Raw genomic sequence first — 23805 nt, 5'->3', positions numbered from 1 at the left:
GGTTTCCGCTCCTCTCAGGGTGTCCCTACCGACGTGGTGTAAACATTGATAGTCATAACCAAGTAACCCGGAGCTCTTTGGGGTCCTCCACAATTGTTCATACTCCACGGGTAACAGTGTGAGAACCACTGTGGGGCAGCTGTTCCCACCCCCTTGTGGGTAACGTCGCAGGGGAGGAGCAACCAGAGGGCCCTGGGGGAGGACCACTGCACCAGCCACGCGGGGGGACACGAGCCAGGGGCACTGACGGGAAAATAGCAGCCTGCCAGACAAATCTGCACAGCGTCACCTGCAGATGGGGGAAGGCTGCACGACCTCAGAAGCGCGGACGCATCCCCGACCCGCACGCGGCCTTCACAGCACCCCATGCCTGTGTCTCACCCAGACGCCCCTCCCACGATGACGAAGCCGGGCAAGAAAGCATTCCTTCCCAGGCCACCTTCTGAAGACGGTCCCCCCAGCATGGGTGCATGCTGTGCACACACAGTCACCAGGCAGATCTTCTGAAACCTGCCATACACCAAGGAATCAACACCCCTTCACTCAAGACTGCTCTCGCCAGCCAGGCCTCCCTGCCACAAGCACCAACACACAGCTCTCAAGCACAGCAGGCGCCCCAGAGCGTGGGGGAGCCTGGCCAGCGCCCAGCCCACACCACTGAGGGAGGACGGCTGCTGCCCCCAAGGCTGAGCTCCGCACGCCGAGAAACCTCTGGGTTACCGGCAGATCCTTGTCTATGGACCTTCACATCGAAAGGCGCCCTGCAGAATTACCCTGTGTGCACTGATTACCAAAACAAATGTTCCTTCCAGATGTAAACATGATGCCAAACTCCATACAGCCATCAAGAAAAAAAGAAAATTCAGAGACATGTTGGCAAACAAAAGTAAATTAAGTTATCCATTTTAACGTCAACAGAGAGAAGCTTGCGTGTACAGCTGAAACACAACAGAAATGCTAGAACTCAGAATCACAGATTGCTGGAAAGAATGTTTGCACAGCAAAATCCTTTTCCCTTTGAGACTCAAATGCCCCACCATGCTTAATTTTCCTGACATTTCTGAGGCTTTGAAGCCTCAGCGAACGGATCTGAATCATCTGAGCAAAACCATGTTATAGTGGCGTGTTACTGGAAAGCCGAGAATAGAATGCTAAATATACAGACACACACCCATACAGGGCACTTTTGTAGAAAATGATCAAACGCGAAACTAGATAAAGTTGTCCGAGGGAAACAGGGAAAACAGTTCACCTCCAACGGGGAAGCAGAATACATGGACGCCTGGAAGTAAAAATGAGAAAAAAAAACACAAAAATAGCACCTACTTTGTGTCAAGGAAAGCAAGCCTAGCCTGTCCATGACCTTAGCTTACTGAGACACTTCACCCATGCCCACTGCCGGCAAAGGAAGGCTCGGCAGGACGCCAGAACCTTCTCCCGGAATCCCAGTCATGCCTGTATCACTGGACCAGCCCACGCCCACTGCTCACCTAGCGAGGCCTCCACAGGCTCCATCTGGGCCATCACCCTTTTCTCTTAAACAAGCATGCCACTTGGAGCCGCATTCTGCTGTATTTGGGTTGGCAGCGCAAGTACCAACAGCGGGGTGGCACCGCGGCTCCAACAGCGAACTAGGTCAGCCTGGGCCTGCCTCAGAGTTCCAGGCGCCCCAGTCCCTGGCTCCCTTGGCTCCCCTCGGCCCGCGGGCAGCCGCCCCCGCTGCCCCGGGTGGCCGGGTGGGAGGCCCCCAGAGGTAAAGGCCTTGGGCAGTCACATCCCTTCTTTGGCCCTGAAAAGCTTGCCGGCATCTTTCTCTTTCATAAACAAGATACAGCGTTCTCCAGGGCTTTCCACCGCCGCCCTTGTTTGAAAACTAGACAGATACTAAGTTACAAGGTAAAACCAGGGCGCCAACCCCCGGAGCCCAGGTGAGCCGCACACAGCCCAGCGGACGAGGCTAGCCCACCAGCCAGGGGCGGGGTCAGGAGACCAGAAGTCAGGGCTCAGGGTTCTGGGCTCAATGTTCAGGGAATACACTAGGGGCCGGGTCGCGGTTTGGGGCCAGTGCACGAGGGTCCTCATATCAGGATTTGGGGACCTCGGACAGGGATTAAAATCGGAGTTTCGGGCCCGGTTTCCGGGGCCCAGCTCTGAGGTCGGGGTTCAGCCTATGCAGTCTGGAGGCCAGAGGTGGGGGACCTGGATTCCAGGGTTCGGGGCAGGGTTCAGGGTTCAGGGCACTGGTTCAGGGTCTCAGGATTTAGGGGTACGAGGGTCTGAAGGGCCCAGATTCAGTGTCCACGTCCTGGGGTCTGAGACTCAGGGCTTCAGTCCAGAACCTGGGGCTCTGGGGCTCAGGGATGGGGACCAGGACCAGGGTCCTGGGCTCCGGGGGCTCGCGGCTCAGGGCCGGGACCCAGGGCCGGGGCCCAAGTCCGGATCGCGGGGTCCCGGGAGTCCTGGGGGTTCCGGGGCTCGGGGCCGGGCGCGGGGTCGGGGTCCGGTCGCCGGGCACTTACGTCGTCGAACAGCGAGCCCACGTTGGCCGTGACCAGCAGCACCGCGGTGCCCGGGGCGGCCGCCTTCCCCGCCATCGTGGCCTGGGCCGGCGGCGGCCGCTCACGCGGGGCCGGCCGGCCGGGGTCTCCGCGGGCCGCGGCGTCAGCTGCGCCGGGGGGCGGCCCCGGGGCGCATCGCGGGCTCGGCGGGTCGGGCCGGGCCTGGCCGGGGTACGGCCGCGCGCGCTCACTCGCCCTCGCTGCTCCGCGGCCCCGCGTCCGTCGCTCTCCGCCCGCGCCTCACCGCGGCCCGCGCGCAGCCATTAAGATCGCCGCCACCGAAGTTCCCGCAGCCGCTGCCGCCGCCGCCGCCGCCGCTACCGCTGCTGAGGCGAGTCCCGCCCGGAGCCGGGGGGCGGGGCGTGCGCGGGGCGGGGCTGGGCGTGCGTGGGGCGGGAGGGGCCTAGGGAGGGGCGGGGCCTCGGGCGGGCAGCCGGGGGAGGCCCAGGAGGGGCGGGGCTGCTGGAGGGGGCGGGGCCACTGGGGGCGGGGCAGGGACTGCAGAGAGACCCAGCGCCGGGCGGGGCGCGGCCTAGCGGGGGCGGGGCCTGGGAGGGGCGCTCCTACGTCGGCGGGGCTGTTCCTCGGCCGCCCTCCCTTCGGTCAGAGGCCGCCCCGCCCCGCCCCTCCCCGCGCAGAGACAGCGCACTGTCTCCGCCCTCCGCACTCCTGTGACGTCACGGCCCGGCAGCGACCGTGCTCCTTAAAGGGGCCGCGTGCTGACCCGAGCGCTGCCTGAGCAGAGGGGCTCCTAGGGGGTGGTCCTACGGCCCGCGCCGGACCCACGGAAGTGGAAGGCGGTGTCCCGGGACATTTAATTAACTCTCACACAGACCGCGTGGGCCCCCACCCAAGGTGGGGTTCAGAGGGGCGTGGAGGCCTGGGCGGGACAGAGGCGCAGGAGGGGAGGTGGGCGGGGGTCTCGCGGCAAGGGGACGCGAGGCGCGGTCCTCGGGCGGGGGGCGCGGGCTGGGGACGGGGCTCTCGGGGCGGGGGGCGTGGTCGGGGCGGGGGCCGCGGGAGCCGGGGTCCCAGGGCGGGGTCGCGGGCCTCGGGACGAGGGTCTCGCAAGTGGGGCTCGGGGTCCCAGGTGGATCTCAGAACTGTTATCAGTGAAGCGTTTTCAGGCAAAGGCTGTCAACAGGCGCCTGGCCGCGCAGCCCGCCTCTGAGCCCCGGTCCCCTGCCCAGGCCAGCGCCGAGAGCTGTGCCCGCGTGGCTGGGACGGGGTGGCCAGAGCCAGGACCAGCGTCCGCCAGGCTGGCCTTCAGCAGCTGTGCGCTCTGTTAACCTGCAGGGTCGGTGGGGACAGCGGGCAGCTGGGCCCTTGCCAAGGAAGGCGTCCCCTCTGGAGTTAGCAGGGGATCCTGCTTACAGCGACCACCTAGCCTCTCCGCCAAAGCCCCTTTGACTTAGAAACCACCGTCTCATTCATTCAGCAGGGGTGATCATGCCCACCCAGAATTGGTAAGGTGAAGCCCCAGCCTCCAGTGTGTCTGGACTTGGAGATGGCATCTACAGGAGGTAATTCAGGTTGAAGGAGGCCATAAGGGTGTGTCCCAATAGAATCAGTGTCTTTATAAGAAGAGACCCAGAGCACATGCTGTCCCCCACACACCCTCCCACTCCCAACAGAAATCAAAGAAGAGGTCATTTGAATGGATAGAAGGTGGCCGTGGACAAGCCAGGAAGAGAGAGCTTTCAGCAGAAACCAGACCCTGTGGGAACTTGATCTCAGACTGTGGGTGTCCAGAACTGCGAGAAATAAATTTCTGTTGTTGAAGGCACCTATGTGTGGCGTTCTGTGGCAGCCCAGCCTAACCAATACAGCATCTCTTGTTGACCTTTCTGCAAAATCAGCACTTGCTAAGGACACCCTTCATAGAGAGCAAATGAGGTGTCACCAACGCCCGGGACCTGCTTCCTAAGAAGTAGCATGGCCTCCTGCCCTGCCCTCAGGCTGTGTCTCCCCTCACACCTCTGCACTCCCTGGCTGAGGAAGCTCACCTGCACAAGCATGAGCTTGTTTACTCTGAGACTGTGCCTGAATTAGAGAACACCCAGCCCCGTGCCCCACCCTCGCCCAGCACCCACCCTCCTGGCTTCCCCGTTTGACCCCTCCCGCCATCTTCAAGCCGCCGACAGGCCTTCCCATCTGGTGGATGTGCTGTCCCTTCACCTTCATGAAGAAGGATTTGCAGCCCAGCAGCATCTGCCCCTTCTCTGCCCAGCCACCCCCTGCAATGTCATGCCATCAGCTCACAAGCATGCTGCAGTATCTCAGATCCTATGAGGTCCCCCATGTCCTATGCCCCTCCTTACCCTTCCATCTCTGCTCTGTTTACTGCAAACCTTCTCCTACAAGTGACCAGTCTGCCTCAATTGCCAACAGGCCACTCTTCCAGGCCCTCAACTGCTGCTTGTGCCCACACCCCAGTGGGGCCATCCTCACCGTTAGCACTGGCTTCCTAATTCAGCAGCCAGTCCCCACCCCTGGCTTCCACCCACCTGACTTACCCCCCAGAAACAGGGTCTGCCCTGGTGACCATGACATTTGCGATCTTGGTCCTCCCTCTGGCTGCCCGTCCCCTCAGCCTCTTTTGCTTGCTCCTCCTGATACTCCACCTGAAGTCCTGGGGTCCCCAGGCTCGGTCCTGGTTCCTCCTTCCTTTGTGCACACACTCCCTGCCAATCTCCTCAGACTTTTTCCAGGTGCCTGCAGCTGCACTGGGAAGGGCTATTTCCAGGCCAGCAGACAGCAACAGATTCCACAGTCACTCCTTCCTTTGGAGGCTCACACTCCAAAGCGCCCACTCGCTGATGCATGGAGCCCACGACCCCCTCAGGCCCTTGGTAGCCTTATTTGACTCTGTGCCCCAGAGGCGACTTCACTGGCTTTCTCTGGCCCATCCGGCCTCTCTGATGCTCCTTCCTCCTTCAGACTCCCCCCACCTGACCCACCCACCCAGTGCCATGCACACCATCACACCAGCTTTCCTTTCCCCTCTGCCGTGGGCTCCGCCTCCCTGCCACCCCGGCGCAGCCAGCCACAGAGAGGTAACAAATAGGTGAATCGGAGCCACGTCAGAGCCACCGCCGTGCCTGGATCCAGGACTACCCGACTTTCAAAGAGATTCTGAACCCTACACCTCCCCTAAGTTAAAAGCCACATTCATAAAATCACGGGTAAAAAGGGGGCTTACTGTTCCTCACATGTCCTTTTTTGCCTTTGGAACATTGTCCCATGTCTGGATGTTTCCTTTGCCAAAAGAGTAATACCGTTTTTTAAGTTTTGTGACTTATTATAAGTTTTGCAAAGCCCACTTACCCAGCTTCAGGAGAGGCCTGGCCCCCTGGCATCTGGGTCTGCATGTGCCCCTGCAGTGAGCAGGGCAGGGGAGGGGAGGTGGAGGCCGCCTGAGGCATGACACTGATTCTTCCGTAGAAACCGGCGGGCTCCGACCCAGCCTGCTTGGCCAGATGTTCTCAGGGCTCCCAGACAGAGTTTGGCCAAGTCTTTTGTTAAACAACAATATGCTGTCAGCTGCTGTTTTTAAAAGAACAGCACGTTAGCTACTGAGACCGTATCATGACTTCGTTTAAGACAGGAACCGATTTATTTATGGATTCGTATCATCTGATGGTTGAGAGGTTCGCAGCTGGGATTCCTTATCCACAAGCATGCTTAGAAGTCCTCCTTCGGCCGCTAGATGGATAGATGCACGGCACTCTGTGGTTGCAGAGTGTGTTTCAATCATGTGGTCATCCACTTTCAACACTCCTGCCCGGGGTGGGGGGAGGGGTCACCCTTAGTCAGTTGTATACAGCACACTGGGTCCAAGGTCTCACTCAGGCTGACTCTGCATAGAGCCCGGCCGGACCCACAGTGAAGGAATCCAGGGCTCTGTCCTCTTGCTGAGGGGCCGGACTCAGTTGCTTTAGCCAGAGGCATATTTGCCGTTAGTAAGTCAACGGCAGCTTGTTACTTCACACTCATCTGGGAAAGGGAGGTTTCTGTCCTGAATTATTTGGATTCTTTCTTCATTAGTCAGCTCTCTTTGGTAACAGCGATCACTTTGCAGGCACCCATTGTGTGTGAGGTGCTTCACAATTGTTATTTCTAGTCCGCATGAGCAGTCATATGAGGTTTGTATCTGTTTTATAGATAAGAAAACCGAGCTTCGGGAGTAAAAAGCTGGCCAGCTCCACACAGCCAGCCCGGGCAGAGCCAGGACGCCAAGCCGCCGCGATCCTCAACAGCACGTGCGGCCTTACCCTCCGTCCATGCGCTCGTTCCTTTATCATCACTTATCCATTCGGTGAGTCTTTACTGGGCGCCCTCCCTGTGCTGTGCACCACCCCAGACGCCAGGGAAGAGGTGTTAACCGTGCCCAGGAAGCTGAGATCACAGCGGGAGAACCGGCCGGAAATGCACGCGGGGCCACTGTAATGAGGTGGCACCGTGCCCGCTTACCGAAAGCCTCCTTATGAAAGCCTCACGCTCATCGTAGAATATCTGAAGTCTGTAGACTTGCACCGAGTGTGGTTAGGAGCCACAACGGCTCATGGTTTCACGGCAAACAAACCACGCACTGTGGCTCCTTTGATGGGACCTCTGTTAAGTACCGTTTACACTTTGCTCCTCACCCAGCTGATCAGGCCATACACATGGTCCTGGCTCCTCTGTTTAAAACCCAGCACTCTAACGTAAGTGCTTTCTGACACGACTGAAAACTCTCCCTGGAGGCTTTTAATGCCTGAGTCGCAGACGCCTGACAGACACATTGTGTCGCGAGGTCAGGTTGTTTCCATTTCTGCGCATCAATCCAGTGCGTTCAGAAAAGGCATTCGACAAAATCTAGCAACTTTTTGTGATTAAAAACTCTTGGCAAACTAAAAATAAAGGGGACTTCCTAAATCTCGTAAGTGCATCTGTGAAAAATGTGTACAAACACCGTAGCGCTGACAGACCCCGCCTGTTGCCTGAGTTTCAGGACAAGGCAAGGGAATCCACTCTCACTCCTATCCAACACTGAACTGAAGATCTGTCTGTGCAGCAAAGTAAGAAAAAGAAAGAAAATGCATACAGATTGGAAAGGAAGAGGGAAAACTCCCTTTGGCTTCAGGCAACATGATCATTGACATAGAAAATCCTAAGGAATCTATAAAAAATACTACCAAATAAATGAATTTACCAAGGTCATGGAATGCAAGTCAATATTCAGAAATCAATTATATTGCTGGATATTAGAAATGAGCATTAGAAAACAAAACTTTAGATCATTTCCATTTACAAGAGCCCCAAAATTAAAATGTTTATGAATAACTGTAACAAAGGATGCGAAGACCTCTATGATGAAAACCGCAGAACATGGAGGATTGAAGCTAGAGGAGATCGTGGAAATGGGGAGACGTGCTGTGTTCGTGGGTTGAAAGATTCAGTGATGTTACGATGTCAGTTCTCTTCAATTGAGATTTAGATTTAACGCAATCCCACTCTTTTCAGCTGACTTCGGTTTTTTGTTTTAGAAATTGATAGGTTCATTCTAAAATATATATGGAAATGCAAAGTACCTGAACAGCCAAAAGAGTTTTGAAAAAGAAGAACAAAGTTGGGGTCCTCACCCTGCCTGATCTCAAGACTTATAAAGCTATCGTAATCGAGGCAGTGTTTTATTGGTATAAGGATGGGCCTGAGGATCAGAGGAACAGAACAGAGAACCCAAAAGCAGACCCACGTTCATGTGGTCCAATGGTTTAGACAAAGATGCCGATTCGATGGGACAGAACTGTCTTGTCAACGAACAGTGCTGGGATCAACTGGAACAAAGCAAACCCTGACTGACCCTTACACACACACACAACACCAAAATTAACAAAAGACGGATCACAGACCCGCACGCAAAAGCTAAAGCGATGATACTTCCAGAGAGTATTGGAGCAGGCACAGGTTTCTCAGAGAGGAGGACACCAAAAGCACTACCCACAAATGACAAAAAAAAGGGGGTAAGTTGCACTTCATCAAAATTTAAAAGCCACGTTTTTTTGCCTCCAAAGTCCCTCCCGAGGGTGGAGAGCATATGAGGATACCATGCGGCAATAGAAACAGCGTGGCTCAGTCTCAGAAACTCCACGGTGAGCAAAAGCCAGACACAGAGCGTGTGCCCCCCAGTTGCACGCATTCGACGTTGTGCCGCACAGTGACAGGAGCAGGCTGGCGGCCGCCCCCCACGGGCAGGGGAGGACCGAGTGCAAGGGAGCCGGAGGGTGGGTGCGATTTGGCGGGAAATACTCCCCTCTTGATTGCGGAGGAGTTACGTGGTGCATACATTTGTCAAAACTCATGGAATGGCCCGTTCAACACAAATGGATTTCATTGGACAAAAGTGGCACCTTGAGGCTGACCTTCCGAGCCTGGAAAGGAAGTGAATGAATGGTAATGTTTATGGACATCTATTTCTCACGCGTGACGACATAAACCCCAAATCCTCTAAACCCACATAAAACCCAAATCCTCTAAAATCAGAAAGTTGGTTTTAAACTCGTTTGTGGGCATAACCTGAACTAAAGTAAGACAAATTAGGGTCCTTGTGTGCTGACTTATTATGAAAATCCTTGTGTGTTGTTTCTGAAACATCGAAACATGTGGATACAGGATTCTTTCCCAGGACCTGCCGTCTGTGACCCATCTTACGCAGAAGATGCAGCCTATCGTCTTCCTAAAAGTCTAGGGGGAAAATTCTGAATTCTGAATTCTGTCTGGTCCCAGGGGTTTCAGGTAAGAGATTGCGGAGCTTTAATTGGAACAATACATGGGAAAACAGACCACGTTCAGATCTGCATGTTTAATTCCTTAGAAAAGGCACCGTGAGCATCACATATCTCAAACCTAATAGCAAGAGGCTGCGTGACACGCTTCCTCTTGCTCAGAACCTGCAGAGCTGTCTGCCCCTGGTCCTGGGGCCGTGAGTGGCCTGCCACAGGCTCTCCATCCTAACCCACCCAGGGAGGGAGCCAGGGAGGGACACGGGGGGCACCTGCTGGGAAGAGGTCTGGGCCCCGGGAAACAGGACCCCTGCTCCAAAGAGCAACAAACACCCTCTCCCAGACAGAGTGGGGTGGTGGCAGCTTGTGGCTTAGGTCTCGTCCCCCCTGCTCCACCCAATGAAACATAATCCTCCATGGAAGTGAGTCCCTGATCAGGAGGATTGGGCATATTATCACTGTACCTGCCACCATCCTTGACCAAGAGGATGCCTAGCTCTTGGAGAGAAAGCCCGAATCCACAGGTGGGACCCAGTGTGCAGGACTTCGCATTCTGCTCCATAGACCTTCAATTTCTCCTGTTGGATTTGTTCTTAATCAGCTCCATAAGATGAATGGCACCCATCATTTTTCCCAGCAGGGTTGAGCTATCCAGCCTGGGCCTTGCAATCTGGACGCCACACGAGCGCTGGCCAATCCCCACACTTCCCTGTGGCCCTACCAGGGAGTGAGCTTCTCACGGCTGTTTTCACTCCACTGGACTTTGGAGGAGATTGAAGAGTGGTTGTCGGTCTCCCTGGGCACAGTCCCCATTGCTGCTATAGGTGAGATGCATGTGTGAGCCTGCAAGGCCGGCTTTTCTGGGAGGGCAGTTAGCTCCTCTCCTTTGGCAGAAACAGGGCATTGACATGGCCAAGTTCTCCACATAAAATTACGCAGGCAGAAAATGTTGCCACGTCCTGGGATTTGGGCAAGCAAGTGCCCACCAGATGACCTTGGGGCCAGCCCTTTGTGCCACAAGGACAAATAGTTTCCAGAATCACCAAGAGTCCCCAATAAGAACTAAAGCAAAGTCAGGAAAATTATACAAGCAGAGTCTGTCTCTGAGTTAAAGTCTTTTAAAGCAGTCGAGGCTTCTGACGTGGTGTCAGTTCATTCTGAGCATAAAGCCAGAGGGCCAGGACCTTCTGCGGATGCACGTTTGGAGGAACACCAACTCTTGCTCCGAGAACCAGCATCGCGATCTTGGCCGTCCAGTCTCCACGTCTCCGGGTCCTCAACTCAGCTGTAACTTCTGCTTTGTAATTTTGTATTTATGAAATCAGCTTTGTAAAGATTCATGACTATCGTCCATTTTTCGAATCTTCCGGAGACCAAACGTGTCCCGACAGTATTTTAAAGAACCGCCCCCACCCCACGTGAGTATCTAAGGCCTCAGTCAACGGCATTTTGTGAGTGCAGGTCTCTTTCCCCTTTCCTCTGAGCTCCACGTAGAGCAGGTCCTGCCGCTCGATGCGTTGGCGCACCCAGAACGTGAGGCTCACTGGCCCGCGGGAACCCGAGCAGCCGGGAGTGGACGGACAGAGAGGCGAGCAACACAGGAATAAATGATTTCACTAAGTTGAAGTAATGTTTATGTCATTGTGAGCAGTGGCCTGTTCGAAATCAAGCCTCGCTCCTGACACACACATAGCATATTTCTGGTAAAACTGATTTCCCAGTGCTTTGTGTTTGCTGACAACCACATGTTTGCTTTGGTGGATCCTCATCGACAACGTCCTGTCAGCAGTATTGTGCCTCCGTCTTAAAGGAAAGTGGCAGAAGCCCCAGAGTGCTGTGGTCCGTGGCCTACGACGGCCGAGTGCTCCAGGTGCTGTACACAGTCCTACAGCGCAGGACTGAGCGTCGGGCACCAGCTCTGATGTGGGTTCTCTTCGTGGTGAGAGCAGTTCCCACAACAGCTTGGGGTGAACGGGAAGCAGGCCCCAAGGCTAGGACGCCTCCCTGGGACCGGTCCCTTGCGGACCTGGACTCCAGGGCTGAGGGTGGTGGGAGGCCGCTGCGGAGGGGGGCGGGGAGAGGCAAGGCCCAGCTAGCCAGGGAGGCGTGGGGAGGCAGGGGTAGCGGGACGCTTGGTGGGCCTCCCTCCCTGCAGAGTGGGAAATCGGAGCTGGGAGGGGTTCAGGGCCGCGTGGAGGCCGCCGGACCCTTGGAGCGGCGCAGCGGCAGGGTCCATCCGTGATGGGAGGCAGAGTCCTGCGCAGACTTGGGGAGCAGACGTGCCCTCACACCAGCAGCCCGCTCCTGGCAACGTCCAGGCAGAGCCCCCGGAACATCAAATCAAAGAGGGAAGTGCTGTTGGCGCTTGGAACAGTCCGTCTGTGAAGGGAGCGCCTCTCCGCCCGGCTTCTCATCGTGTTTAACAAGGGAGGTGTCCCGTGTTCAGGCTCAAGTCCCTCTGACTGTATTTTTGAGCTAGTTTTTCTGAGTTTAAAAAAGGGAAAAGGAAAACAAAGAGCTGATCGCTACACCCTCTGGAATCGTTTTTCATACGTTGGAGGACAATCATCAATTCGCTACTCGGGCCCCATCTGCTCGTGGCTGAATGCTATCCTGGCCTCATCCTGGTATGGGTCATCCTCCAGGGTAATGCGGGACGCCAGACCTCACCCTTATTACACACACACTGTATTTCCAAATCTCTTTCTATTTACAATATTTATTTATTTCTAGCCAGTAATACCTTATGAAACAGGTTTGCTCATGAAAAGAGTATTGACTTCGGTATAATTACAATTAACGCAGCTAGAAATACCTCCTCACTTGTTTACGTGAGCTGCTTTAATTCACCATTTGTGTGTAACCAAGGATAATTCGAGTCTAATGAGAAAAATTAGGAAAAACCAAGTATTTCATTTTCCAATTATATTTATTTATGGTTTTTTTGCCTCCTCAATTAAACAGAAATATATCATTAGTAATATTAAGAGAATTCTGATATTATATGATACATTCTTTTGTCTGGTAGGAATTATTTATTACCCTTTCAATTATAAAATTAAAATACATTAGTCTCAAAACAGGCCTTTCTACTAATGTAAAGATTCTTATATGTCCTTCAGTGCAATTTACTTTTTTTCAAAAAATGTCATACATACTTCTCAAGTGTATTTCTGGGTATTTCAGTCTTTTGTCCTGTCGTCAGGACCACGACTGGCTTCTTCCACACGTTTCAAACTGCCATAGTTTGTACATAGACGTGCAACTTAATCTAAATGTGCATTTGACATTTAAAAACTATCACTTCTGGTTTTCTCTCTATAATAAATTCCTAGACATTCTCTCGATTTTTCAGGCAGCCAATCACATTAACAGGCTTGATATTAAAGTTTTCATTCTATTCAAAGCTAAGTTTAGATGCACCCGGAAATGAAAAACATAGGACAGATTTTTTTTTTCAAACCACAAATAGATTGAATTAAACTGTTTGGTTTTTGAAATGTGAGTCAAGTAAAATATTTACTTTATGACATGTCCTATCATAATTTTTTAAATGCGGTACCTTTTTTTAAAGATTTTATTTATTTATTTGAGAGAGAGAGAAAGAGAGAGAGCGTGTGCGCACAAGTGGGGGAGGGGCAGAGGCAGAGGGAGAAGCAGGTTTCCCGCCGGGCAGGGATCCCGATGCGGGACTCGATCCCAGGACCCTGGGATCGTGACCTGAGCCAAAGGCAGACACTTAACAGACTGAGCCACCCAGGCGCCCCACTGAGCCACCCAGGCGCCCCATAAATGAAGTACCTTGCAGGGTAAACCATTTCAAGCATCCGTGACAGGAAGGGCCACCTGGCAGGCCGCGCCAGGCCCCGCGGACAGAGGCTCTGCCCGTGAAGCCAGTGCCCCGCGGCACGGGTGTCTTTCACTTTTGCTTTTCTCCGGTCGCAGATCCCTCCTGCCAGTGCTCGCGGAGGCTGACAGGAGTCGTTGGCCCGAAATCAGCTGCAGAATGGCAGGTGGTTCCCTGCCCACTCAGCAGCCGGCACCTCAGCCTTCGACCTTAAACCGACTCTGGATCAGTTAATGTGGCAGTTGCCTCAAAGCCTGCTGTCTTCTAGCCAAAGCCCAGGAAACATCAGACAGGAGTCCCTGGAATTTCAGGAAGTAAGAACCAATGCCCCCAGCCCCGGCATGGACCGGCTTCCCTCTGCGGTCCCTCTCAGGGCTGCACTGCTGGACCGACCCCGGAGAAGGCACACTTCCCCTGCTCCCCACCTGGGTTCCCTGTCCCCCCCTGCCTCCACCTGGACACGGCGGCCACCAGTGCCTTGGCAGGGACACGGGAGAGGGGGCCACACCGGAAGGCAGATGACACGGATGCAGCCTGGGGCTGGATTGGGGTAGTGGGGTCTCCCCAGAGTGCAGAGATAGGACCTGCAGGAACACTCCTAACACACACACAGTTCAGAGACAGCGCGTGGTCCCGGTCCAGGTCACTGTTTCTTCGGCAAGACTTTCTTCCCCGGTCTCCTCATCAAAGCTGCCGAGCGCAGACAGCCGTTCCATGCCAGCTCCCTCCTTTCTCAGGGCACGTCCGAGCCGCTGTCCTCCGGGGAAGGGGGCATAGTGGGGCCACAGACACACACAGGGCTCTACTCTCCTGCCCACCCAGGACAGAGGGACATGGACCTGGGCTCTTGCCCGAGTGCTCCCTCCTTCAGAGTCCACTGGGCTCCTCTGGGGGATGCAGCATGGACGCCCGGCCAACTCCGGGACACCCACCTCCTTTCCTTGAGGGTTTCCTGAACAGCGTCCTGGAGGTGAGGGCCCATTCCCTGTCTGTGGCAGGCAGGCATGCTCACTACACACTTCCCCTCCGGGCCAGCCAGACTCCCCTTTCCTGGAGACCCCTCTCCCCTCATCTGCTACTCCCACGGGCACTGAGCTCATTGTTTGACAGGGCTGTGCAGGGTCCGAGGGGCTTTGCTGCGCAGGCCTGGGGGTGGGGCGAGAGGGAGCCACTTCCACCAGCTTCCCCACGTGCAGAGGGAGCCCTGACGAGACCAGGCCATCTGCAAAGACAGCAAAGCAGGAGCTGAAGGGACAGACAGACAGAGACAGACCAACAGAGCCTGAGAACGCTGGAGGCAGAAAAAGAGGGAGACTGAGGCCCAGGGGCCCTGACGGCATCTGAGCCCTGCCTGGGGCCCCCTGGCCCCGGAGTTCCAGAGCTGGCCTCACTCGGGGCCTGCCGCACCCTGCCAACGGCGCAAGCCAGCAGCGGGCTGCGATGTGCTGTCCAGTCCCGCCTCGGACGACGCAGCCCAGACCCTCAGACCGTGGGGCTCCTTGTGCCAGCCGGGAGCACGGGGACAACTGACCGTACGACTCCGGGGTTCCTCGTGGTGAACGACATCAGGCTGGAAGGGGGCCGGGGGCAGTGGCCGCCGGAGGAGATGCCAAGCAAGTCTTGGGCCAGAGGTAAAGGACGTCCTGAAGTCCTCACAAGACCGGAAACAAAACCTTCACAAGAATCGAATTTGAGCCGAGGGAGGGGACCTGCTTCGTGGGCGAGCCACACCTGGACCATCACTGCTGGGAATGTCAGTTCAGGCCCTGCGAGGGGTCCCCCGGCTGTGGGCAGGCAGCAGGGCCGGGAGCATGACCAGTCCTGCAGGGCGAGGGGAGGGGACAGCCTGGCCAGAGCCTGGGGACGGCCTGTGCAGGCCATGGTCACACAGCCCAGGGCAGGAGGGGTGGGAAGACATGACCCAGCTGTCCCTAGCAAATAGACGTCCGCACGCAAGCCTGAGCTCAGCCTCTGGGCCAGAGCAGAGGGGAAAGGGTGGACAGGGCTGGGATAGATGAACAGTGAGCATCATTCCCACCCCCAAGATCCTTGTTGTTTTCCTAAGATTGAGCAGGGAGGGGATGCCCACCTTCCCCAGGCTCACGCCACACCTCACAGGACGAGGTGGACCCCAGGGTCATCAGGCTCTGCAGGGGGTGGGCAGGTGGCCAGGCCGCACCCTTGCTGGGGAGGCCCCTCCCTTCCCCCCAAGGGGTCACCGGCATTAGCAGCCCCTAGGTGGTGGCTTTTCTTGCAGAATCGGTGGAGGAGCTTCTTCTCTCAGCCCACAAGAAACAATGACGAATTTACTCTAAGAACAATTTCAGTATACTCATCCCCTGCAGACCAAATAGAGTCGGGACATTGCCCTAGAATTGGCCTAGGAGCGTGCCCAGGACATGGGCTCTGGGATGGCCTGTCCCTAGGACTCGGCTCCTGGTAGCCCCACCAGCCCCTAACCCTGCTCCGGCTCAGGCAGGAGCATGGAAACTTCCCTCAACTTTCCTGCTCTCCTGGCGGAAACTGGCTCCCAGGCCAGGCTCTTTCTGCTGGGATCCTGCTTCTCCTGGCCAGTGGGGCCACCCCCTCCTACTGTGACCCAGGTTTGCATGGCACTGCCCTCTCCACGGGGCTACCCAGTGATGCTCTGACGTCCTGGTTCTTGGAGTCCCTCTTGGCAGCCCCAAGCCCCGTCAACATGTGCTTCAGAGTCACAGGAGGGACCTTCCAGAGCTCCTGGTCAGTATGGTCTTTCTCTCCTTCCGGGCAGGCCCAGGCTCAGCCCAGCAGCGGCGGTCCTGGGGCCTCAGGGTCCTGCAGCCAGCTGTGTTCTCAAGAGCCAGGGAGTACGGCCCCTGGGACAGAGCAGGCAGAGAGCGGAGGACGGGCTCTCAGGATTGGCCACTGGCCGTGCCGTGGGGCTCAGAGAGACCAGGCTCAGCAGATGACCTGGAAGGACGGGGCTGCGGTCAGCCCCAGAGCCGCAGAGTGGGGAGGGGAGGAAGAGGAAGTGGACTGGGGGAGGGGCTGAGGAGTGTTCTGGCACAGACCATGGCCTCTTGCCTCCAGACGTCATCCTCGGGGGTGTGGGCCCCAGGGCAGGAGGAGGACAAGGAGGGAGGGAGGCCAGGCCCAGGACCCCAGGGCCTCGTGAGCCACCAGCCTGCAGACACCTGGCCCCCCGGGGAGACTCTCAGCCCCGTGCGGTTGAGGCATGACGGCATCTGGTCAGGTGTGCACAGGGCCTTGTGGGTGCCCCCACCCCCATGCCCTTAGCCGGACAGAGTGCGCTCAGACTGAGTCCACCTGCTCTAAACTAGCTTTGGGTGTCACTGCTTCCAGGCAGCCCGGGGAGTCTCCTTGGTGCCGTCTGGGCGCTACGGTGACCAGCATGGTCAGGGGCTCGTGCTCACCATGGCCCCGGGGAAGCAGCTCACCTCTTGCCCGCACCTTCCCATACTGGCCAGATTTGGGGCAGCCTGAGGGGCACCAGGGAACTCTGCCGGGCTCCACCCTGAAGCCCAGATGCAGTCTTGTCCACTTTCCAGTAGACAGGAAGACCGCGCTGGCCCGGGACACCACCCTCAGGAAAGTGAGCACTGGTGGTGGCGGGGACATGGAAGACTCCGGGGGCAGCCTGGCTCTCCCCTTTCGGGCGTGTCTTGGAGGTGTGGCAGCCCCTCGGAGAGGCTGCTCACAGGGGCAGCGGTCCGGGCCTGATGGGGGGGAGCACAGGGCTCCAGGCATCTCCCTCAGCTCTGTCGTGACCTCGGGCAAACCACCGTACTTCCCAGCCTCGGTCTCCCCATCGGTGGAGGGATGCACAGCAGTAGGGTCGGCCCCCAGGGCTGAGTGAGGACAACAGCAAGCAGAGAAGGACCACAGCCAGGACCTGGATCCAGGGCACCAGGGTCTGTGGGTTCAGCCCCCAGTCTGGGTTTACAGCTGTGTGGGGTCGTGAGGGGAACCGGCCTGGCTCCCACACAGCCCTCCAGAGCATGCACAGGAAAGCGATTTCGTGGAACCAGCCTGCTAGTCACCTGACTTTCAAAACATGAGCTTTGCAACTCAAAGTTACATAAAGAGGAGAAGCGCTTTCTGGCTGAGCGTCCTCCTGACCGCCCCCCACACGCCTGCCTGCGCAGAGCCAACCGTCTCTAGCCTCAGGAAAGGCAAACCAGAGAGGCCCCGCTCCAGGCTATTTTAAGCACAGACTTAAAAAGTAAAAGCAGCTGTAAAGTGAAAAGTTTTAGGAACATTTCCATTTCCTGGAGTGATGGAACGGAGAGCCCAGGCCCGGGCAGCACGATCCTCCACTGGCAGAGGTGACGCGTCCAGGCCTCCGCCAGCCAGACCCTGGCTCTGCGTATGGCGCGTCCTGGCCTTGGGCAGGCGGCCCGGTCTGGCGGTCTGGCGGGGCCCTGTAAGTGCCGAGTTTCGGTGATTCACTGGGGCGGGGGTGCTGGGCAAAGGCCGAGGTGGGCGTGGCTGCGGGGACGCAGCTTAGAGCAGAGGACGCCCCGCCCTGACCCTCCCACAGCCAGCCCTGCCGTGGGCCTCCAGCTTCCCCCACAACGGCCTCTAGGGCCCAGGCCAGAGTCCTCCTCGGTCCCGGGGGACCCTCCTGGCATTCCTCTGTTGCCCAAGGCGCCTGCCCGGAGGCCCCAGATTCCGGAGCAGATGGGAAACCGCGTCCCCTCGGGGCTGAACGCACCCCAGCTCTCAACAGCCCCTGCCCAAAAGGCCGAGCCAACAAGCAGCCCTGGGCTGGGGGCTCCGCCTGAAGACTGAGCTGGGACTCCCAAAATACCACCCCTGACAACCGGGCCACAATACAGACGGAGGTTTCTTTCAGTTCCAGTGACGAGGAGCAGGGGACCCTCTGGAGTGCCCACCAGCTGCCCTATCCCAGGCACCCGCACAAAGCGCGTCTAGGCCCCCGGAAGGGGGATCGCCCACATGTCCAGGCTGCCAGTGGGGGTCTGCAGGACCAAGGGGTCCTACACCAATGTGCCCACCTGCCTTGGGGCCTGCTGTTACCTCTGGACTGGGCCCACCCCGTCCCCTCAGTCCGAGGCCAGGGAGGCCCAGCAGAGTGGTCATGGAAGTGGCCCTCACCTCCTGGTCTGCATCCTCAGTTTCCCTCTCCCTCTGTGTGCCCCTCACCCCAATCTGCAGGGTCCACTGGCGGGCCTGGCCATGTCCGGTGTCGACGGGCTGCACACCCGCTCACAGACCACAGGGCTCAGGGTAGGCCCCCCAGCAGGAGTGTCCAGATGTGGGCCAGTGCTGAGGGTCCTGTCTCTGGGGTCTGAAGGGCTCTTGCACCTAGTGGTGCTCACAAAGGGATGCCTAACAGGTGGGATCCCACCCAAGGGGGCAGCTTGGGGTCCTTGAAGGCCTCTTTCCCTACTGGTCCCCTGCTTCTGGGGACCATGTGGTCAAGCGGCGAACGCTATCTAGGGGGCCCCTCAGCACGCAGGGGACGGTTCTGCAGGGAGAAGGGTGCTGACGAGCCCAGGACCCGAGAGGCTGGGGCTGTAAGGCCGGGCTCGCACAGGTGCCGTGCTGCAGACCTGAGCCGCCAGGACACCGGCCCGTCACGGGTGACCGCAAGTCCGCTTACAGCTGCCCACACACAGGGCTGCTCGTGCAGCCCCGTGCGAGTGTCTCCTCCACCTGCCCTCGAAGTATGTCACTAACAGGGCTGGGTTTCCCAAGAAGCCAAGGGAAAGGCAGGAATTCTGCACCACCCTCCCAGGTGTCCTGCTCCACATCCCGAGTCCTGGGCCCCTCGGACTCGCCGCCCTGGCTGGAGCCTGGCCTGCAGCTGAGGCAGGGGGAATGGGCACGGCCCCTTCACTGGGGCCCGCGGACTCGGCTCACAGGGAAGGTGACCCTGAAAGAGACGCCACCCCACGTGGGCTGCCCGGCATCCGGACCCAGTGAAGCCAGCATTCCAGGCTGATTGACGGCCTCTTCACGCTGGAGCCCAGGTCGGGACCGTTGCCGCCTGGGCCCACTTGCAGGGGACACGGATGTGCCCAGGTGAGCTGGCTGAGCACCTGCTTCGGCACAGGGGGATCGCCTGCCCAGAGGGCGTGTAGTGGGAGTCAGGAGTGAGGAGGGCTGGGCCGGTAAACGGGAGGGGAGGTCAGGCCTCCTTGCCCACACTGCCCTAATGAGAAAATAAAAATCCAACATTTGATTTGGGGGATGAGAGACAAAAGAGGCATTTCTGCGGCCCAGGCCTGGCCTCCACACACTCACGACCCGGGCAGGTGGTGGCAGCGGAGAGAAGACGTGGGGCTGCCGGCCAGGGGGCGTCCTCCACGCGCCCTCCGCACCACGGCACGGTCAGCAGCAGTGGCCACTCGCTGGCCACCCCCTGCCCTGTGCTGGGGGGAGGTGCGGGCCGGCCCTGCCCTGCTGGCCAGGCCTGCGTGGAGCTGGCACGGGCGCCGGGGCCTCCAGGGGTGAGGGCGAGTGGGTGGCTGGGCTCCCCTAGAATTGTGGGGGGAGGGGCTCTGCGCAGCGGCCTGGGGAGCAGGAAGGACACAGACAAGTTAAGGCCATTCGCTGGGGGGTCGCGGACTGAGCTTCTTCCTCCCAGTGCTTGGTTCATTTCTAGAAATCCCACTTTTGGATCAGAGCCTGTGCTCCTGGCCCTCCCTCCCCCTGCTCCTTCATCCCTTTCCTTCCTCCTCCTTCTTCTCCCCTCCTCCCTCCTTCCCTCCCCCTTCCCAAGCCTGGGAACATCGCTTCCCTCCTCTCGCTGGAGGGGACCAGCCCCCTCGATGGGGGTAGGTGCTGGGATTCTGCAGGAGATGGACCAGCCGCCCACCAACCAGAGAGTGCTGTGTGTGTCTCCCCAGGAAAGGGCCCAGGTCCTGGGAGCAGACAATGTCCAGGCCCCTGTGGGCACTCTGGGTCGGGGTGGGACAGAGGGTTGCTTGGGCAGAAAGCCTGCTCCCCACAAGACTCAAAAAGCCAACAGTCGGGCCCAAGACAGGGTCAGCCCGGGGCTGGAGTCAGGGGACCCCTGTGGGAAGGGAGAACCCAGCCCTGTTAGTGACATACTTCGAGGGCAGGTGGAGGAGACACTCGCACGGGGCTGCACGAGCAGCCCTGTGTGTGGGCAGCTGTAAGCGGACTTGCGGTCACCCGTGACGGGCCGGTGTCCTGGCGGCTCAGGTCTGCAGCACGGCACCTGTGCGAGCCCGGCCTTACAGCCCCAGCCTCTCGGGTCCTGGGCTCGTCAGCACCCTTCTCCCTGCAGAACCGTCCCCTGCGTGCTGAGGGGCCCCCTAGGTGGCGTTCGCCGCTTGACCACATGGCTCCACATTCTTCCCCAGGCACCCAGCCCCGGGAAGTGGGCGCTCAGGATCGCGGCCACGGAGACCTCACGAGGGCTCTGCGTTCCCTGAGGCAGACAGGTTGGGCCTGGCTTGTGGCCTTTCAGGAGGAAAAGTCTCATCTTTGCCATGAGGTCTAGGAGAAAAGCATGGAAATGGGTTTCTTCTGGCCCGGGAGGGAGGGGCATCTGGAGAGGCCCCATTGTGGGGTCAGGGGTGAGCACGTGAACCTCCCAGGCCTGGCTGGCCTCGCTCTCGCCTCTGGAAACCCCTCAGGTCCCAGCCTCAGCTGTGCAGTTATCGGGTGATCGCAGTCCTCGGGGGGGGGGGGGCGTCTGTGCTTTGGGCTGAGCCCCATGGGCGCCAACACAACACGGTCTGTGCTCCCAGAAGCTGTGCCTCTCTGGGTATCACGGAACATCCATGGCCTAAGTGCCATTTTGGCTCCCCGACTTGGGCTCCATCCTCGTTAGTGTTTGGTAGGTCACAGCAGGCCCCCCCTCCCCCAGCCCAGGGACATTCCTGCACTGAGTGCTCTGGGGAAGTTCCTGTTTCCCTAGGGGCTTCCTGAGGAGCTTGGGCTGGGCCCCCCGCCTCTTGGATCTCACTCTGTTTCTGTCCAGAAAGGGAGCGGGCGGCTGTGCCCCAGGATGTCCGGCTCACGTTCTCTGAGTGCAGTGAGTTACTTCTGGTTCGCCGGTGCTTTCTCGCCCCACTGCTGTGTGGGTGCAGCTCTGACACCAGAAGGGACCCCACAGAGGTGGGAAGGGCACCAGCAGCTCTGCGATGAGGCTGGCGTCCAGCCCTTGGGGCAGGCTGTCCTCCAAGTGGTCTCTGGCATTGGAGGTCGCTGGGGTCTGAGGCCGTGGCTGGAGACAGTGCTGGCTGAGTCTGAAGTCCTGGGTCAGCGTGGGGGCAGGGGCTTGGAGTGGGTGGAGGAACCTGCATGCATGCCCTTGGGTCAGTCCCCTGTGTGGGGGCAGGGGGTTAACTGGAGGGTTTCCGAGGGAGGGGCTCTTTGCTGGGGTCTGGCTCCCACAGAGCAGCATCCAGGGGCCACCTGCTTCTTCACCAGCAGAATGACCATCCCGAGGGCCATGACGTTATGTGAACGGCTCAAGGTAACCGGAGAGGTGCGGGCCTGATGGCTGCTTTTCCCGTGGAAACAGACCACAGACCAGGGTATCTGGGGGACCCCGGCACGAGGTGGCTCAAGCTCCCACAGGCTCTGAGGCTGTGACTTCTCTCCTTGGGAAACCAAAACGACCTCTGGGGACAGGTGCAGGGCCAGCTTCCCAGGGTGTGGGCTGGACAGTCCCACAGGACGCTGGGCTTCAAGGGCCCCCTACTTATCCTGAAATTCTGAATCATTTTCCAACCAGGGGCACGTTTGCATTTGACCCCCACATCCACAGTTTCTTCAGGAAGCACTCTGGCCTTTGTGAAGGGCCAGGAGCTGCTGTGGGGGCCTCAGTGGGGTGCCCAGGAGAGGGGTGTCTGGGTGGGAATAAGGCAGGAGGGGACTCCAACCCCTGGCCCAGGGAGGGCTTCAGCGTCCAGGGTTGGGGGACCAGGCAGCCCTACCGCCCCGGCCATGTCCTTTGCTTTTCCAGGGGCTCTGAGAGGGGAGCCCCCCCCAGGAGGGGCTCTGTCCCAACCTAATAATAACTCCCAGCCTGGCCCCAGCGGCCAGCTATTTTTAGAGCCCCTAACCCAGCCCCCATGTGACTCAGCAAGACCTCAAGCCGGGATGAGAAAGTCGCGGGGTGGCCCACGGCCAGGGTGCTCCAGGCAGCCAGGTGGGCGTGGGCAGCGGGGGCCCAGAAGCAGGCCAGGCAGGCAGAGGAGCCCTCCCCCTCTGGCCTCCTGGGAGCCTCAGGCCCTCCGCCTGCCGGCTCCTCCCCCCAAGCCGAGCATGGAAAATCTGATGTCAGAATTCCAGTGTTGGCAAAGAATGTGGCTGACCTTCACCTCCTGGAGAGCCGTGAGGCCCAAGGGGCTGGGCCTGGGTCCCCCCCCCCAGGTGTCCCTAAGCGCCCTGGGACCACGGCCCCCTTCCCCTGACCCCCACAATGTGGCCCTGGCCCCCAGCTCTGGGGGTCTCACCCTGGCACTGAGCACCTGAAGGCACCCCCCAGTGTGTCCCAGGCTGGCGCTGCCCCCAGCAGCCAGGTTCATCAGGGTGGCCGGCCGGGCCGTTTGTTACTAGAAGTTTCTGGAGCAGGTCAGCCAGGCCGAGTGCAGGGGGCGTGGCGAATCCGCAGCCCAGCTCCACGCACTGCCCCGCCTGGCAGGGCTGAGGCCCCGATCCTGTCCACTCCTTCAAGAAGTGTCTGCAGGATGTGGGGAGGGCCGTGGGATCAGCAGGAGAGCTGCGTACATGCATGTGAGCATGCTCACGTGTTACGGTGTGTGCGTGAGTGCACGCCCACGTGTGTACATGTATGCACGTGTGTGTGCTGTTATGGTGTGCATGCAAGTGCACGCCTACATGTGAACACACGCGCGTGCTCATGTGCTGCTGTGCGTGTGAGTGCGGCCCACGTGTGCGCGTGTACGCGTGTGCTTGCGTACATGCTATGCGCTGTGCGTGGCACATGTGTTCACATGTACACAAACGTGTGCGCACATGAGTATGTGGGAGCTTTACTTGGAAGCACGCTGTCTGCAGCACCTTCTGGTCTCGTGGAAGCACCCTGACAGATGTCCCCACTGGGCTGCCCGGCCCCTTCCCACCGAGCACGAGCTGTGCCCCCAGCTGAGGGAGAGGAAGGAGGCGAGGGCGTGGCTCTGTAGGACCCCGGTCTCTGTGGTGGGCAGGGATCCCTGTGCACTGGGGGTCCCCCGTAGAATCGGGGAGACCGAACTGAGGGGTACGTGGAGCTGGGGGCTGTGCGTGGACTTGCTGAGGATCCCAGCCGGAAAGGGCAGGTCTTAGGAGCCCTGGCCCCCCCCTTTCCTGGCAGGTCCCACGGCTTCGGGCTGGCCCTCACCTTGGCAAACACAGATGCAGACAGCAGGGAAGGGCGGCAGCCTAGGGTGCCCGGCTTCCCACGCCCTGGGGGGCCGGCTCGTGCCCAATCACTTCCGCTTGGTCTTCCCAGGCACCAAGTGTCCTGTTGCCGTCTAGCTGTGGGCTGTCCGTTGCCATTTATTTCCCAGAATGTGGGGATTCGGAAGAGTGGCTTTGCTGGGGTTCACCTTGGACTCACAGCCTTCGGATCAGCGGCTGTTTGTTTTCTCTGCTTTGAGCGTCAGGACGCTGCTCTATTTAGGGAAGA

The 23805-nt window shown here is 58.6% G+C and overlaps 1 protein-coding gene and 1 long non-coding RNA gene across 4 annotated transcripts in view; one reads left to right on the top strand and one right to left on the bottom strand.

Moving 5' to 3' along the window:
• Positions 1–2628, bottom strand: part of INPP5A (inositol polyphosphate-5-phosphatase A) — a 173131-nt gene extending 170503 nt beyond the window's left edge. For all 3 annotated transcript variants that reach the window (XM_032423024.1, XM_032423025.1, XM_032423023.1), the window contains exon 1: positions 2520–2628. In XM_032423024.1, the coding sequence (XP_032278915.1) occupies positions 2520–2594 (75 nt within the window). In that variant the 5' untranslated portion in view covers positions 2595–2628. The remainder of the gene's footprint in view (positions 1–2519) is intronic.
• A 624-nt stretch (positions 2629–3252) lies between these two features.
• LOC116643898 lies at positions 3253–4335 on the top strand. Its single transcript, XR_004301666.1, has 3 exons — positions 3253–3413; positions 3855–4081; positions 4193–4335. It is a non-coding gene; the product is annotated as an uncharacterized LOC116643898 (long non-coding RNA).
• The last annotated feature ends 19470 nt before the right edge of the window (positions 4336–23805 follow it).

This window comes from Phoca vitulina, unplaced genomic scaffold (genome assembly GCF_004348235.1).
Source record: "Phoca vitulina isolate PV1807 unplaced genomic scaffold, GSC_HSeal_1.0 scaffold28, whole genome shotgun sequence".
In the NCBI taxonomy this organism is placed as follows: Eukaryota; Metazoa; Chordata; class Mammalia; order Carnivora; family Phocidae; genus Phoca; species Phoca vitulina.
Note: the sequence above shows the minus strand (reverse complement) of the source record. Positions and strands in the feature narration are given on the sequence as shown.